We start from the raw sequence: 17,587 nt of genomic DNA on the forward strand, positions 1-17,587 counted from the left end.
GTTAACTCACCATGGAAACTCATCTTGATGATCAAAATAAGTCATCTCTCTAATTAAGAGGTAATGAACTACAATTTCTACTTAATTGCACAAATCCATGAATTGATTGTGAACAACTTATCATCTTATAAGGAACCTATGACTTGTATCTCTTATGTAACTCTTAATACATTCAAGTCATGTACAATGCAAGTGATGTGAGTTGAATGCTCATATCAATATCAATGCATAAAAGGGATAGCAAGGGGACAATGAAGTTTAACTTTGTTACATCATATCTTGCTTTTAGAGGTTTAATCCCAACACCCAAGGCACAAGCTTTCACTAAAGTGAAGCACAAACCTAGGGCACATGTGCAATTTTACAAAATACAGTAAATTTGGACATGCAAACATTTGTCATACATATTCTTTTACTATTTCTAGACTGTTGATCAAATCTCTTTCAGCTTCTACCTAAACAAAATTGTCAAATTGATCAAATGTTCATATATCAGCAAGCATGTCTAGTTTAAAAAAGAGAAGACGAGGCTGCAAGGCAACACGGTTTTTTGTCATAAGTTTAAAACAAATAGATAAATAAACAAATAAAGGAAAGACAAGGCCCAAGCCTTAGCAAACAAGGTTCAATAGTTAGGGAAATCATTGTATTTTGGGATTAAAAACGCCTTTAACAACCATGTGAAAAATACATGTGTCAAACACCAAGTGAAAGGATTTGGGTTTAGAATGTGTCCAACAAAGAAAAAGAAGACCAAATTCCTAGTTCATTGTTCATGGCCTCAATACTTAAAGTGCACATCATCAGTTACATACTTCAATTTGGCCTAGAGTATAAAATGAAAAAATATGGAAATTAAGCTATTTAGTTGTGCAGCCTTGACCAAAATACGAGGACTATACAAATCTACTGTTTAATGCATGTACTTGATTTCATGTAACACAGCCTTTTTGTAATCACCTAGAAACAAAAAAATTTCTAGTTTGATTTTACCATAGCAAGATCTCACAATCCATCACATTCAGTTATCAAACCTAATTCAACATGAGTATACATGGGTAATGTTATCAACCGTAAAATGGCTGGGCTCTTCACAGCTTGGGTCAGGAACAGCCAACCCACTTCTTGGTTTACTAACAATACACATTCAATAGCACAAAATTAAGTAGAACAAATAAAATAATTAAAAACTGAGATAAAAAAGAAAATAAACTGGTTTCATTCATTTAAAAAAGCATAACAGCAAAAAAAGGAAGGAGAGACATAAACCTGATGCACACCTTGCAAATGTAGTATATGAACTTTCTTCAAAGGGAAGAAACACCAACCTCACCACCAAGCTCCCTGAAATGTGATATTGCATCCATGCCAAGTAAAAACTGCTATTCTAACCCAAAATTTAAGCACATGAAAGCATAGGATAATCACAGAGAAACTCACCAAATTTGTCTATTAGTCCATACACAGCTTGATTATATGGTGTATCAAAGAACATAAGGATGATTTTTTCTCCTTCTTGAAGGAAAAACTTCCAAATAGATTGATAGTTGAACAAGTCACACATGCTAGAAAGCTGCCCATCATCATCCATCTGATTTCCTACTCTGCAAGGATATATGTTATTTCTTAATACACTCTGGTAAGAATGGCAAAAATAAGAATGTGCCAACTGTCTTTATAAAGCAATTGAGGAAACAAGGGAAGGTAATTATTAGCATGAAACTGACTAGAAGAAATAATTATAATAAAATAAAATAAAAATAAAATTGGATTTAAGGGAATGACACAATGAATAATAAAACCGATGCAATTGATAACTAATAGATTAGAATCAGATATATTGGAATCCAACATGATCTTTCTGAAGAAAGACATGGTATTGGATTTTATATCATGATCTTCCTGATGAAAAACATGTTATTCAATTTTATATCTAAGCATATAATGTAAGATCTATGGCATGATTAGCATCCACCATTAGATCTACTATTGTTTTACTTCTATCAGAAATAGACAGTTCAGTTTGTAGAAAATGAAAATAACTGTACAAAAAGGAAGGATTAGATTTCTTCATTCTTTTTATATTATGTTCTTATCAATCGCACATTTAATAGTGAAGCTGAAGTTTTTATTGTTGTTTTCATAAGCAGTGTATTTTTTCTATTCACTTGTAATGTTGTTGCATCAGCACAGATTATTAGGTCAGATATCCAAACTAATACTTAAACCATTTCTGATTTGGATTACTGCCTTATAGTTCCAAACCCGGTCAGTTACAACCTCTTCTAGTCAATATCAGGGGTGGGTATTGGCATAACTACTTTTGACATAGGTATCATATTATAAACTTCAATTTTTTTTTATTACAAATCAAAATGTGATTTAATAAGCCAGCTTCCAGCCAAGGAAAGGGTTTGCCATAGATGACATCCAAATAAAAGTCGAAGATTCAAAAAGGCACTTCACCAAAACATTTTTTTTTTTTTTTTTTTTTGTTTGATGAGAAACAACAATGTAATTTATTAAATTAGGATTTAAGAAGTACAATAGAAGGATGAGAAATCCTCCCACAAACAAAAGCTAAACAAATGGAACCTCCAAAGTAGTAAGTAAACTTAAACACCTGTGGTATACCATAAATCATATCATAAATACAAATAGCAACCTCTCCTTACACCCTTGGAAATACACACCGATAACCAATCAAGTTGAACCACATTAAGGGGAATGCCCTTAAAAGTTGTGGTGCAAGAGGCCCAAAAAGAAATGAGGAAATGAATGGTATCCCAAAGAACTTTTGAAGTCCTTGCCTTGTCCTCAAAGAACTCGGTGGTTGGAGCTTAGGGGAGCCATTGAAAAGGCAATAATGCAGTGCTCAGAAAGGTGAACCAGATTGACATTAAGAAAGATCTTATGCCACAAGTTTCAGACAAAAATGGGGAATCCAACACCTTATATCCATCATTATTTACATCAAGATATGATGAACAACACAATGTGCTTTTCTGATACCAGGCTTATTACAAATCATTACTTTCATTGTAAATAACTTGCCATTTGCTTTTTATGGCTGTTCAACGCATACAAACTTAAATAAAGAATGCATATATGGATTTGCAGAAACACTATTTCCTTAACGAACCAATGCTTGGCACCTAGGGGGGCCATTGGGAAGAAAATAACGAAGTGCTCAGGAAGAACTAGATTGATATCAAGAAAAATCTATGCAACGAGTTTTGAACACAAATGGGGAGTTGAACACCTTATATCCACCAGTATTTACTTCAAGATGTGGTGAAGAATGTAATGTGCTCTATTACCAGGCTTATTACAAAATCACTACTTCCGTTGTTCTTTGCTTTTTATGGTTGTTCAACATATACAAACTCAAACAAAGAATAAATGTATATACGCACACACACACATGGATTAGCAAAAACACAACATATGGTTGTATCCAACACCTCATGTGTTAAAGAATATGTATGAGAAATCTAACTCAAGCAACTGTTTCTAAACTCCTAAAGAATTTTTTTTGAATCAGAGAGCATCATAAAACGAAAGATGAAGAGAAAATGATGCACAACAGCAAAGAAGCTATACCTGAAAGGGAAAAGTGTAGAGATCTTAAATACACGAAAAAGAAGAAAATAGCTCCAATAACCAAAAAACAAGCAAACCCCATATGCAACTTGCGAAAATGCAAATACAAGCCCTTTCTCCTGCAAGAAGAAAGCAATGAATTCATGATACTTAGTAGTTCTATCAAATACATAATCATTTGATCCATATATCAGAAAATGAAAACTTTTACCAAGCCTTATAAATTATTGGGAAAAAAAAAAAGGCAAATAGGTTGACTGAGTCATAGTGAAATTTAGAGTGTTTACCAGATGACAAGATAGAGCAATAGAGCAATTTAGAAATAACAATTAACCTCATCAAAATTAGTTGATGACAAGATAGAGAAATAGAGAAAATTAGAAATAACAATTAACCTCATCAAAATTAGTTCAATTACTTGAGTTGTACTTATCTAAGTTGCAATTTTTCTCCTAAAATATTTTTTTTCCACCTTTCCTGCACATCACTGGAATTAATAAAAAGTTGAATTGATACATAATGCCATGTCACCAGAAAAACCACTAATTACCAGTAAATTTATGCCATAAAAGATTCAGAATCCTATTTTAAGACATATGTAAAATATCACTTTGATCAAGTCAACCATCTGATTTGATGTTCATTGGAAACCTCTATCTTCATGATTTCCTGTGCATTGCACCAGCCATTTAGGGGAAAGTAGAAAACATCCACCATGAATTATTGTGAATATAATACATATACAACAAGAATCCAACATCTCTGAGGAGTTATGAGTAGCAAAATGCCTGATCAAAACATATAAAGTTGGAAAACTAGTCACAGTTATTCTAACATTTAAGCCCATAACAATGGGAGCCATAAAATTTGACGGAACATAGTAAATTAATCATTTTTTACCATTCCAGTTTCCTTGACAATGAGGATGTAGGTTGTTAGGCAACGCAAAATTGTAGCTGCAGTTTCAACAATTAACCGCAGTTCTAGGAGATGCAAGTTCTGAGAAAGTATATACAAGGGTTCAGCCAATAACTCCAATATACAAGAAAAACCTGTCACATGGAAAGAACAGATCTTAAAAATAAAGCTTTACAAAAGTCATAGTTGTAAAATGAAAGAAATGACTTATTTAATGCAATCATTTTGAGATCTCTAAGACAGTTCCCTGAGTGATTTTTTATGCATGCCAACCCCTAAAGAACTAATGCCAGGTTACATCTGTGATCAATGAAGAAACCTGAAAAACAATGATATTACTGTGTATGACCACAAACTACAAATTGAGGACCAAACACACAGTGGTAAAATAGAGGAGAAGCTTATGGAAGTCAATACTCCACAAGCTTATTACTATATATATGTGTTTAAAAGTCATGGCATAGTTCTGAAAGTCGCAAGCCACACTTAAGGGCAAAGATCTCCAAGGGCCTAGGCAGGTCCAACCGAAGGCATGTGTTTGGGTGAAATGAAGTGCAATCTGGAGCACATTTGCAATAAAATAAAGTGCGATCAAGTTCAGGCATGCAAATATTTGTCATATGAGATATCACCAAATATATTCAGTGTAAATAAGGGGAAAGGTGATGCAAAACAACAACATTTTTCACAAGAGCTTCAAAAAAAAATTAAAGAGAGAGAGAGAGAGAAGGGGGGACATGCCTCTTCAACAAAGCAACTACTTAGCAGATAAGGTGACATACATGGGGAATAGTTGCGCCTAGGGCCTAGGAGTGCCTAAAGGCCTTTAACAACTATGATCTAGTTTGTCTTATACTCCTTTTCATTTTTAAAGAAACTCATAGTAACTAAAGTCTAGTTAAACTTTTCTCTCTATAAACACTCCCCTTTTTATGGGTAAGCAAAATATCATTTATACCTTAATAAAAAGGGATGCACCAAAGTACATAGGAAATATACGAAGGGCTAAATGGCACAGAAATAGAAAAGAGAACCAGAAAGCAACTCCCTCTTATTAACTGGTACTCAACCGGTCAACAAGATTTAATGTATACATTGAAGCCTTATAAAGGAATTTTTTAGCCCAAAGCAAAAGGGAATAGTGGAATTAATTCTTGGGAATCTGACCCTATCACTCCACATTTTCAAATGCTTTATGATTTTTCTCCTAAATAGTCCAATAAGGACCAAGAAGCATACTTTCACACCTTTCTATATTTCTTCTGCACAAAAGTCCCATGTCAACTTAAAACAATCTCTTATTGAAGGCACCACCTATTCTATGCCAAAGGGAGAGAAGGGAAAATGTCACAAAATTATCATTTTAGCACAGTGAAGAAGGATGTGGCCAATTGATTCTTCACCCTTGCAAAGATAACATCCATTCGCCAAGGTCCATTATCTCCTTTTTAACTGATCCAGCATCAAAATCATCTCCCAAGTTGCTTCCCATGCAAAGAGCCCAAGTCTTGTTACCCAAAAAGCTCCAAACAACCTTCCCCAAGTGAGTGCCCCATCTCTTTGCCCCAAACAAAAATAGAAGGCCTAGACTAATTTCTCTCCTCCAAATCCAACCAAAGAAACATATCCTTTCCATCCTTCTTCACTAATTTATGTTGAGCCTCAAAGCAACATATCCCTTTTTGTCATCTCTAAGAGGGTAGCTATTAGATTGGAAAAGATTTAAAGGGACTTCCTTTGTGGGGGGGATGGGGGGCTTGGATTGGAAGTTGTATCCGGTTAATTAGTCTACTATTTGCATGGAAAAACAAAAAGGGAGCTTGGGCATTAGAAATTTATCCATCCTCAATAAGGCCTTAAGGGGAAATAGTCTTTGAGATTTGGGAGTGAAAGGAACCCTCTTTGGAAATGGGTGATTGTAGGCAAGTATAGGCAAACAGAAGGAGGATGATGCACTATAAGAAGTGAGAGGTGCATGCAGTGGGGGTGTGGAAGCCTACTAGAGGTGGCTAGGAGGATTTCAAGGAATACAAGTTTTAAGATTGGATTTGGGAACAAGGTGAAATTCTAAAAGGACAAATGGTGTGGGGACACACCTTTGAGGGAGTGTTTCTCAAAACTCCTTTTTATAGCCTCTTCAAAAAATTCTTGGGTGGTTGATGTATGGGACAATGGTAGCTAGAATCCTAGGTTTGGAAGGCAATTGCATGATTGGTAATTAGTGGAGGTGAAGTCTTTTTTAGGAGGTTGTATGGGTACTCCATTAGTGCGGGCATTGAAGACATTATGGTGTGGTTGGTTACAAAAAATGGTAGTTTCTCAATCAAGTCCTTTTACACTTCTATGGCAATTAGGAGAGCAAAGATTTTTCCATTTGGCATAATTTGAAATTCCTAGGTGTCATCGACAATCAGCTTCTTTGCCTGGGAAGGTTGTTCTATTGTGTTTGTTTTAGACCATTCAAAGGGAGAGGAATAAGAGAGCTTTTGATAATTGCAAAACCATGAACCATTTGATAAAACTCTTTTATGTACCTTTTTTAGGAGTGGGTTAGATTGTATAGTGGGCATGGCCCCATGTTATTGATTAACTTTGTGAATTGGTTAGGCTTTGTGGAAGGCACGATTGTAGATTTTTGTGTCTTCGTGCCCTTTTTGGTAGCTCGGTTGCTATTGCTTTGTATACATCGTGTATTCTTTCTTTATACTAACACAATTTTTTTATTACCTATCAAAAAAAAAAAAAAAATAGAATTTCCAATGCCCTCTCCTAATTCCCCCCACATGTCCTTAACCTAAGCACCCTATAATGCAACTATAGCAAATAAAATAAGAAAGATATACTTAAGCACCTTCCCATCCTTCTTCACTAATTTATGTTGAGCCTCAAAAGATATGTCTCTACTTTCCAGCTCTCAATCATGAAACAATCTTAATAAATAGAATTTCCAATGCCCTCTCCTAATTCCTCCCACGCATCCTTAGCCTAAGCACCTTATAAGGCAACTATAGCAAATAGAATAGGAAATGATATGCATAAGCATTATGCCGAACCAATGTGTGCATGAGGATGCATGCACTCCCCTTGAAAATCCAAAACTCTATTTTCTCTCATGGGGTTTTTGAAAATAAAAAAGAAAAATGAAAATACCTCCCACCCCTCAAAAATATATATAATAAAAATTCATAAGAAATTTCAAAATTAAAAAAAAAATATATATATATATATTACCATTTAATATCTCTTATCAAGACTTAATCGCTTATTTAATTGTTTGAAAAAATAAAAATGAACTAATTAATCTTCAATTGGGTTTTTTAAGAAAAAAAAACACATATGATGTGTTACAAGTAAATTACTTTAAGGTAAATTACACAAATTCTTTCTTTTAAAAAAACACATGATATCATGTAGGAAAATAACATTTTTAATTTTTTTTTTTTTTTTTTTGATAGGTAAGTAAAGATTGTATGATCAACGAAAGAAAAAGCAGGAAGGTATACACAATGCATACATATGATATCTTGCAAGCAAATAACTTTAAACTAAAATTACACAAATCCTTCTTCAACTTGTATTAAGTTGACTTTTTCATTAAGATTATCCTATATTCCTCTCAATCCACTTATATTCATTTATTTAAAAAAAAAAAAAATTGAAAACTTTCCAATGAAATTATTATTTTTTAAAACTTATGTGCTTTATTTGGAACTTCTTTTGAAGATCTTTAAAAAATCGGTTTGATAATTTTTTTTTGGCTAGTTTTTTTTTTCAAATATTAAGATTATTAAAAGCTGCATTTAAAATTTTCACACCTTCCAATTATGACCACTTTATTTTTCTACATAAATATTGAATTGAGGGAAAATTGAGCATGCATCTTCTTTGTTTTTAACATCTTATCAAATTAATTTTCTTACAAATTTATTTTTAGTAGAATATTTAAAGAGTTATTTTACCTTTTTTTCTTTTTTTGAACAACAAACAACTTCATTTATCTTTAAAGATAAATACATGAAGGATGAGCAATCCTTCAAGGTTGTAGAAAAAAAAAGGATTTAAAGTAAACAAGTGTCAAGCCCCATGAGAACTAACCCAACATTACAAATAAAAATCAAGATACAAAGAACAGAAACAAATAGCACACTCAAGGGGAAAGAGAATCTCTAACAAAGGAGGCAAAATACTCAGCTCCTTGTTTGGCTAATTGATCTATGACTTGGTTGGCTGAATGGGAAACCCAAGCAAGGGACCAACTCAGCCACTAACAACCAATGTTTTGAAAACCAGACCGAATCGGCGGGTCCTACGGTCGATTGGTTTGCTCTCCAATCTAGTTTGAACCTTTGGATTGTTTGAAGGTTGAATTGGTCCTAATTTACCTAAACCAACAGTTGGACCAATGTGCCGCCTGAACCAGACTGTTCCCCCCTCCCCCTTAAACAATAATCTTATCTAAAGGCCCGATCGAGAAACATCCAAACTGAAAAGCTACCCCCTTTCACCTTTTTCTTTTCATTATTGCTTCAGTTTTTGACAATTGTGTTAATCCCATGTATCATAAAACTAGTATTTTTGTTCTAAAACTATGCAATTATTTAATTATTGAATTATGAATTCATCCAAGAAAAGAGAACCCCCCCTCCCCCCCCTTCCTTTTTTTTTTAAATTTATAGAAGGGTTTTAAGTAAAAAAATTAGTAAACTAATAATAGGAATGGTAATTTAATACTTTGATAATTTTTTTAAGTTTAAATAAATCTATACAAAAACCACTTTTACCTAACAATGAAAACAATGGGAAAATCATTATTGGATCCGAATAATTCTTGCATTGTTTAAATATAATAAAAATAAAAATAATAATAATAGTTTTTTATAAATTTAAATTATAATAATGTGATTTGTTCAGATTAGGTTTACTTTATGTTATTTTACAAAAAAAATTAGTTTATTTGATTTTCTATTATGTCCTTAAATAGCTACCTTACTAGCATTTGTTATTTTCATAATCATATTTTTTTGAATGATGATTTAAATTTTAGTTTTTTACAAATTGCTACTTCTTGTCATAGAAAAACTTTGATTAGGTTTACTTTATGATATTTTACAAAAAAAAATTAATTTTCTTTTCTATCTTTAAATAGTTACCTTACCAATGTTTGTTGTTTTCATAATCATATTATTTGCTAATTTTTTTAATGATAATATAAATTTCAATTGTTTACAAAAAGAAGCATCATAGAAAGAGGGAATCAAACTCGACACTAACATCTACTCAAGATTCAACCATAAATTCACAATTAGCTAGAGACAAGATTGACCCTACATAGGACCATGCTTTTGAAAGAAAGATATGCAAATGAAAGAAAATTCTCATATGTTTGTATTGCAAAAAAGTTTTGAAAGATGGGGGAATTCATAGAATGAAACAACACCTTGCTAGCGTGGAAGGTGATATTGGACCAAGTAAATCGATTCCTCCTAATGCTAGATTTTGAATGGAAAATTCTTTACATGAGTTTATGAAATTTAAAAAGGTGGCTCGATTGGCTTACAAATATGAACATCCATATGGCCCTAATATATCATAGTTTAAAGGAGATATGCTAGAATATGAAGAAAAGGCTTAGGTAATGCAAAATCCTACAATGGAAAGTAGTAGAAAAAGAAAGAAACCAACAACGGATAGGTATTTTGCACTAAGAAGTACTTCAGGAGCTCAACCTTCTATTAAGAGTGTATTAGTTGGTAAATAAACTATTTAAAGAGCAAATATGGTCATTAGAAGATTCTTTATGATACATGCATTCCTACTAATATTGTGAACTTCTACTTCGAACAGATGCTTGATGCTATAGCAATAATTGCTCCTAGATATAAAGGTCCAACTTACCATCAATTATAGATTAATTTATTAAAGGATGACAAGAAAAAAGTTCAATTATATGAATGGTGAAGGTTGCATGGGTATAGTGCACCAAATTTGCAAAAGTTGACACTTCAAATATTAAGCCAAACTTTCTTCCTCTTTAGGATGTGAGAGAAATTAGAGTGTGTTTGAACATATGCATAGTAGAAAGAGGAACAAATTGGAACATCAAAAGCTTAATGATCATGTATACATTCATTACAACTTGCAACTAAAAAATTGACATAAATACTTTCTTGGTTGTATTGAATATGGATTTTTGCTTGGCAAATTTAAATTATTATGTGCTTTTCATTTTCAAGTTTTACAACAAGAAAATGAGTTATGATCCCATTGACTATGCATGCATTAATTTTTTTTTTTACAGACAAAGGCAAATTGAATTAATAAACGCCTAAAAACAATGGATGTACCCTATGTATACAGGCAATATACAAACAAAGCCCAACCAGGCTGCAGAAAGAGAGGGAGGCTAGTTTCCATTAAGGACACCCAAAAATTCAAAAAGAGAGGGATTGTCTAACCCCCAAACCTGTTGAGACCACTCTAAAAGTGAACAGGTAAAGAGTTTCCTCAAACCTTGGTCAGACATTTCTTCCTCTTGGAAAGTTCTTCAATTCCGTTCTCCCCAAATACACCAAAAAAGACACATCGGAGTCAATCTCCACACTGCTCTTTTCTTCTTTATCAGCCCCTTAACTTTCCATTCTAGAAGAAGATTTCTCACTAAATCCGGTAACACCAAAACCAGTCCAAAAGAAGTTAACAGCATAGTCCAAAGCATTCTTGTCTTGCCGCAATGAATCAAAATGTGGTCAGCTAACTCCTCACTTTCTTTGCAAAGGCTGCACCTATTGACCATGGATCATCCCCTCTTCATTAACGTGTCTACTGTTAAGATTTTTCCCCAAACTGTTTCCCAAGCAAAAAAAACGGCTTCTAAGAGGAGCACACGAACCCTAGATCTCATTGGTAAGGAATAAAATATTGCTTTCAGCCCTTAATGACTTATAATATGGTTTGACACTAAACTTTCCCCTTTCCTGATTCTTCCAAACTAAAGAATCCTCCCTTCCTGAACCTGTAGCGCATAAATACGTTCTAAAAAACGAGTCGCCTCCTCCAATTCCCAATCTTGGAAAGATCTTCTAAAATGCACCTCCCAACAACCACCTCTATCCCCTTGCCTCCCCCAAAGGTCTGCCACTGTAGCAAATTTGTGGCCTGCAATCCTGAATGGAGAAGGAAAAACATCCTTCAACTTAGAATCCACAACCCAGTTATCCAATCAAAAACTCGTGTGTCTACCATTTCCAATATGGATACTAGTTCTAAAAATGAACTCTTCCCACCCATTTCTAATATCTTTCCAAAAGCTCAGCCCGAAAGAATCCCTCACCTCTTTAGTGGTCCAACCCCCCTCCACCTCCCCAAATTTTCCTCTGATGACTCTCCTCAAAAGCCCTTCCTCTCAAGGGAAAATCTCCATAGTCATTTGCCTAACAAAGCTTGATTGAGCTCCTCCAAGTCCCTCTCCATGCTTCTTATCTTTACAAATAACCGACCAACTTATTAAGTGTATCTTCATCCTTTCCTCCATATCACCCCACAAAAACTCCCTTTGAATTCTTTCTAATCTGATTCTTACTTTCCTTGGCATTATAAAAAGCGACATAAAGTAGATCGAAAGGTTTGAAAGAGTGCACTTAATAAAGGTTAGTCTTCCTCCTTTGGACAAGTATTGTTTCTTCCAAGCAGCCAAATTCTTCTCAAATCTCTCCTCTATTACATCCCAAACTCCACACGACTTATGATGGGCTCCAAGGGGTAAGCCTAGACAAGAAGTAGGGAGCTTCCCTACTTTACATCCAAATAGTGCAATTGTTCTTTCTACGTCCTCCATGCCCCCCATCGGAATTATTTCACTTTTCTGCAAGTTTATTTTCAAACCTAACACCAATCTAAAGCAAGTCACAATCCACTTTCAAAACTTCAGCTAAACCTCATTATTCTCGCAAAAGAGAAGAGTGTCATCTGCAAATAATAAGTGAGAGACATGAACCCCTTCTCCACCTCTCCCCGCTACTTTGAGGCCTATAATGAAGCCTCCCTCTTAAGCCTTAGCAATTAAACCATTGAAAACTACCATAATCAACACAAACAGATAAGGTGACAATGGGTCCCCTTCCCTCAAGCCTCTATGCGTCAAAAAGAAATCAGTAGTATCATTGACTAAGACAACCATTCTCACAATAGAAATGCAGAAAAAAAAAATCCACTAACGCCACATGGACCCAAAACCCATCTTCTCCACAACTGAAAGAAGGAACTTCCAATTTACACATGATCATAAGCTTTTTCAATGTTCAATTTACAAACTAAACCCACATTTGAACTTCGTTTCCTCGAGTCGATCGCCTCATTAGCTACCAAGCTGCACCCCCAAAAAAAAAAAAAGGCATTCTGGCTATTCAATACCAATTTGCCAATCACACTTTTCGGCTTATTATTTAGGACTTTTGCTCCCCATAAGAACTAATAGGCCTGAAATCTTACACATCCTTGCCTCTCCTTTCTTTGGGATAAGAACTAAAAACATTGCATTATGACTTCGAAGCACAACATTCTGCGAATAGAATTCCTCAAAAACCTGCATCACTTCTCCACCTACTATAAGCTAACAGAACTTCCAAAATGCCAATGAGAAAACATCCAGCCTTAGCACCTTATCACCCCCCAAATCTGAAAGAACTTGAATTACCTCCTTTGAAAATGACCCCTCCAACCCCTCATTATCCGAGGAATCCAATCTCCTAAATAACCCTGAATCCACATTAGGTCTTCTCACTTGTGAATCTTCAAACACAGATTTGAAGTAAGACCCAATCCCTTCTTTAAGCTCCTCCTCATTTTCTAGGCACGCACCCTTGATAGTAAGGCTGCTTATAAAATTTCCTCTTCTCCTTGCACTAGCCATGCGATGAAAAAACTTGGTATTATTTGTTTCCTTCCTTCAACCATAAAGCCCTTGACTTCTGTCTCCAGGAAGTTTCTTCGAGGATGGCAAGGTGACTGAACTCGTCTTTAGTTATCCTCCGAAATCTCCTATTTTCCTCAAAATGGGGTCTTAGCCTTTCTTCCCTATTCCAAAAATTTAATTACTTCAAGGCAGCATCCTTCCTAGCTGAGACATTATCGAGGACCTCTTTGTTCCATTTCCTCAAATCACATTTCAAGGCATGTAACTTCTTAGCAAGCACAAAACTCGTTCTTCCATAAAACTGTAAGTCTGCCACCATTCTTTAACTTTCTCTGCAAAACCCTCAAGTCCACATGTTCTCAAACCTAAACGGGCTTTTAGCATTTCTCACCCATCCATAATCTAACAAGATAAGACAATGATCAGAAACTGGTCTTGGTAGAAGATATTGCAACGCTCCCTTAACAAGATCCTCCCAATCTCCTAAAAACAAAAAACGGTGCAATCGAGCCTTTAGCAAACCTCTTTACCCTCCACTCCAAGTGTAACCACCACCCCCCAAAGGCGGGTCTACTACTTCAAAGTCATCAATAAAGTTGGAAAACTCTCTCATAGCAGTTGACATCTTCCTACCATTACTTGTTTCAAATGGAAACCGCACCACATTGAAGTCCCCTGCTATGCACCAAGGCTCATCCCATAAGCCCTTAACAGCGGCTAGCTCCTCCCACAAATCCCTCCTCTCCCTACCTTTTAGCAATCCATATAACCCAGAGAACACCCAAATGAACCACTCCTCACAATTCCTAAAACGATAAGAAATAGAAAAAGATCCCACTTCAACCTCCAACCCTTCCAAAACTCTCTTATCCCAAAATAACACCACCCCTCCCATATTACCCCTAGCATCTAAAGACGTTCAAACCCAATTCCCACCAACCCCCAAGCTTCTCACAAACCTATCAGACATCTCCCTCATTTATGTCTCCTAAAGACACCAAATCTGGCTTCCTACCATTACTTGTTTCAAATGGAAACCGCACCACATTGAAGTCCCCTGCTATGCACCAAGGCTCATCCCATAAGCCCTTAACAGCGGCTAGCTCCTCCCACAAATCCCTCCTCTCCCTACCTTTTAGCAATCCATATAACCCAGAGAACACCCAAATGAACCACTCCTCACAATTCCTAAAACGATAAGAAATAGAAAAAGATCCCACTTCAACCTCCAACCCTTCCAAAACTCTCTTATCCCAAAATAACACCACCCCTCCCATATTACCCCTAGCATCTAAAGACGTTCAAACCCAATTCCTACCAACCCCCAAGCTTCTCACAAACCTATCAGACATCTCCCTCATTTATGTCTCCTAAAGACACCAAATCTGGCTTCCTACCATTACTTGTTTCAAATGGAAACCGCACCACATTGAAGTCCCCTACTATGCACCAAGGCTCATCCCATAAGCCCTTAATAGCGGCTAGCTCCTCCCACAAATCCCTCCTCTTCCTACCTTTTAGCAATCCATATAACCTAGAGAACACCCAAATAAACCACTCCTCACAATTCCTAAAATGATAAGAAATTGAAAAAGATCCCACTTCAACCTCCAACCCTTCCAAAACTCTCTTATCCCAAAATAACAACACCCCTCCCATTGTACCCCTAGCATCTAGAGACGTTCAACCCAAATTCCTACCAACCCCCAAGCTTCTCACAAACCTATCAGACATCTCCCTCATTTTTGTCTCCTAATGACACACCAAATCTGGCTTGTGTTTTCTCACCATAGACTTAGTGCCTTTTATCTGGATCGTGCAATCCTCTAACATTCCAGGATAAAATCCTAAGCTTCATTAGGTACCACAGCAATTTGCCTTCCTCAATCCTCCCCCCTCCCCCTTCCCCCTCTCCCTCTGCTTCTCTTCCTGCCAAACCATCATCATTAACGGTGCTAAAGAGATTCTTCAACTCTCTATCCTACCTTGAACAAGACATTAATCCCCTTTTTCTTACTTTCAGAGTACTGACAACACCTCTCCTATTCTCAATCTCCATAAGAATTCTATATCCTCTTCAAAACCTTCAACCAAAACCCCCACAGACTTGCAGAACCTCAAGAAGTTCTTCTGCACCTAAGGGGATTCTTCCTTTTCCAAATCTCCTACTACAGTGATCTGCATAGGTGGCCTCTCTCCTCTTTTGAAGTTTCCTTTTGGTCATGCATGGAGAGAACTCCTTTATTTTAGTCCCTTAGGGTTTCCCCTTCTAACCCTTCCCCCAAATGGTAAACCTGTTGTGTTTCGGCAGCGCACAAGAACGTCCATCCTTGACAATCATGCACAACAACACACTCACTAACTCGGGCTCTAGCGGATTGTCAAGCTCCCCCTCAGTCTCCCTGGTCCAGTTGTTCCAAACAAAATCTCCCAACCCTGTCAAAGAAGGAGAAGAAGTTCCAAAAGAGCCCTTGACAGCCCCCCCAAAAGAAAAGAAGTACGTACCCGAAGCAAGCCCCGTCAAAGGGGCCCCATCAAGGTCGTGGTCTGGAAGGGGAGTCTCTGGCAACGAGACATCCTCAGTAAATTCTTCAGTTGTCGGCATCATGAGCTCCAGCAAAAAAGCCCATTCCACAGATTTTGAGAGCCCTAGGAAAGAACCTTGGGTCAACAAACCTTTAAACCATCTCCTGCCCCTGGACCTTTTAGGCCTAACAAAGACAGCCCAATTACCTACCCTTTTAGAAAAGCCCACACTCTTAATAGAAGGGCTAACCTGTGAGAAAGAGGGCTTCAGCCTAATGGGATCCAGTTAGGAAGGAGGCCAAATGGGCTCTAGCCCCACCAAACTGGTCTTTGGACCAAGCAATCCACACTCAAAAGGCCCTTCCCTGCAAATAGGTTTCTCTACTCCCAACATTAAACACTCAGTGCCCACTTTTTCCAGCATCAGACTCCCCCATTCACCTTAAAGGCAATCTTTGACACAGAATCTATAGCTTGATCTCCACAACCTTTTTGCTTGGGGTTGACCCTGTCAGCTGCGTCTACAACAGAGGTTCCTTTTCCACAAAGACCCTCCTACACGTGCACCAAAGTGCATGAAACAACCATAATTTCTTCCTGCTCGTTGATAAGGATGCATTGATGAGACTAAATTTTAGATAGTTGATAAGGATGGGCCAAGAGAGCTAAATTATCGAGATTGAAAACCTTTTATACAAAGAAGATCAATTTCAATAAAAGAAGTAGAAGTTTTTTCATATTAGTTAGTAGCATATGTAGAGTTACAAAATTTCAATAATTATTTTTTTTTTTCAAATATTATTTTCTTTTTAATATTTATTGAATATTTTTGTAGAAGACAAGGATGATGTAAGGCATTCCAGATCTCTCTATTCACTATACCCGGATTAGGTTAGGTACATGTGAATCTTCCTATAGGTCTTTTTCTAAATCCTATGCACAGTGGAAATAAGCATATTTTTATATAAAACGGATTTAGATATCAGTGCTAGAAAACATTACCTCGGATTTAAACATTCCCAAATATATTCCTTTCAATGTAGATGAAGATCAAATCCTCCGGAATTCCTCTACACCCAAGATCTTCAACCTAATGGCTCTTCCTTGATCTTGGCACACCAAAGGTGGGGGTTTGGAAGGGTGGAGGCTATGACTCTCTCTTCTCTCTCTAAGAGGTGGAAGACGACTCCCTTGAAAAGATTAAACCCTTAAGGGGTATTTATAGGATTCCTTAAATGGACTCAAGTGACTTAAGCCCTCCAAGGGCTTGAATCACTTAATTTAGCTCAAAATGGGTCTTACTTGATTAATTAATCTAATAAAGTCATCTAATCAATCAATTAGCCTAATCTAAAGGCTTTGTTCACTAACCCCTATGCAACCTTACGTAATTACCAAAATGCCTTTATGCACAAAAGTGAACTAAGAGTCAATCCAACCCTCATAAACAAGGACCACTATGACCACCAAGACCTAAAGTCCAGTACTATCTCCCTCAAAATCCAATTATAAACTTGATTCAACATCTTGCTACAAAAAAATCAACTACACTCTAATATCCTATGTAAATAACAAGACACTTAGTACTCGAATTCGTAACCTGCTATCCATTGCATTCAGTCTCCTCAT

The 17,587-nt window shown here is 36.2% G+C and overlaps 1 protein-coding gene across 3 annotated transcripts in view; it reads right to left on the reverse strand.

Annotated features, from left to right (window-relative positions):
• LOC100254157 (uncharacterized) overlaps nt 1-17,587 on the reverse strand; it is a 64,570-nt gene that overhangs the window by 16,996 nt on the left and 29,987 nt on the right. For all 3 annotated transcript variants that reach the window (XM_002268279.4, XM_010663971.3, XM_010663972.2), the window contains exons 6-9: nt 4,504-4,655; nt 3,604-3,722; nt 1,441-1,604; nt 1,270-1,344 (exon numbers count right to left, since the gene is read on the reverse strand). In XM_002268279.4, coding sequence (XP_002268315.1) covers nt 1,270-1,344; nt 1,441-1,604; nt 3,604-3,722; nt 4,504-4,655 — 510 coding nt within the window. The remainder of the gene's footprint in view (nt 1-1,269; nt 1,345-1,440; nt 1,605-3,603; nt 3,723-4,503; nt 4,656-17,587) is intronic.

Source organism: Vitis vinifera, chromosome 16, assembly GCF_030704535.1.
Source record: "Vitis vinifera cultivar Pinot Noir 40024 chromosome 16, ASM3070453v1".
Taxonomy (NCBI): domain Eukaryota; kingdom Viridiplantae; phylum Streptophyta; class Magnoliopsida; order Vitales; family Vitaceae; genus Vitis; species Vitis vinifera.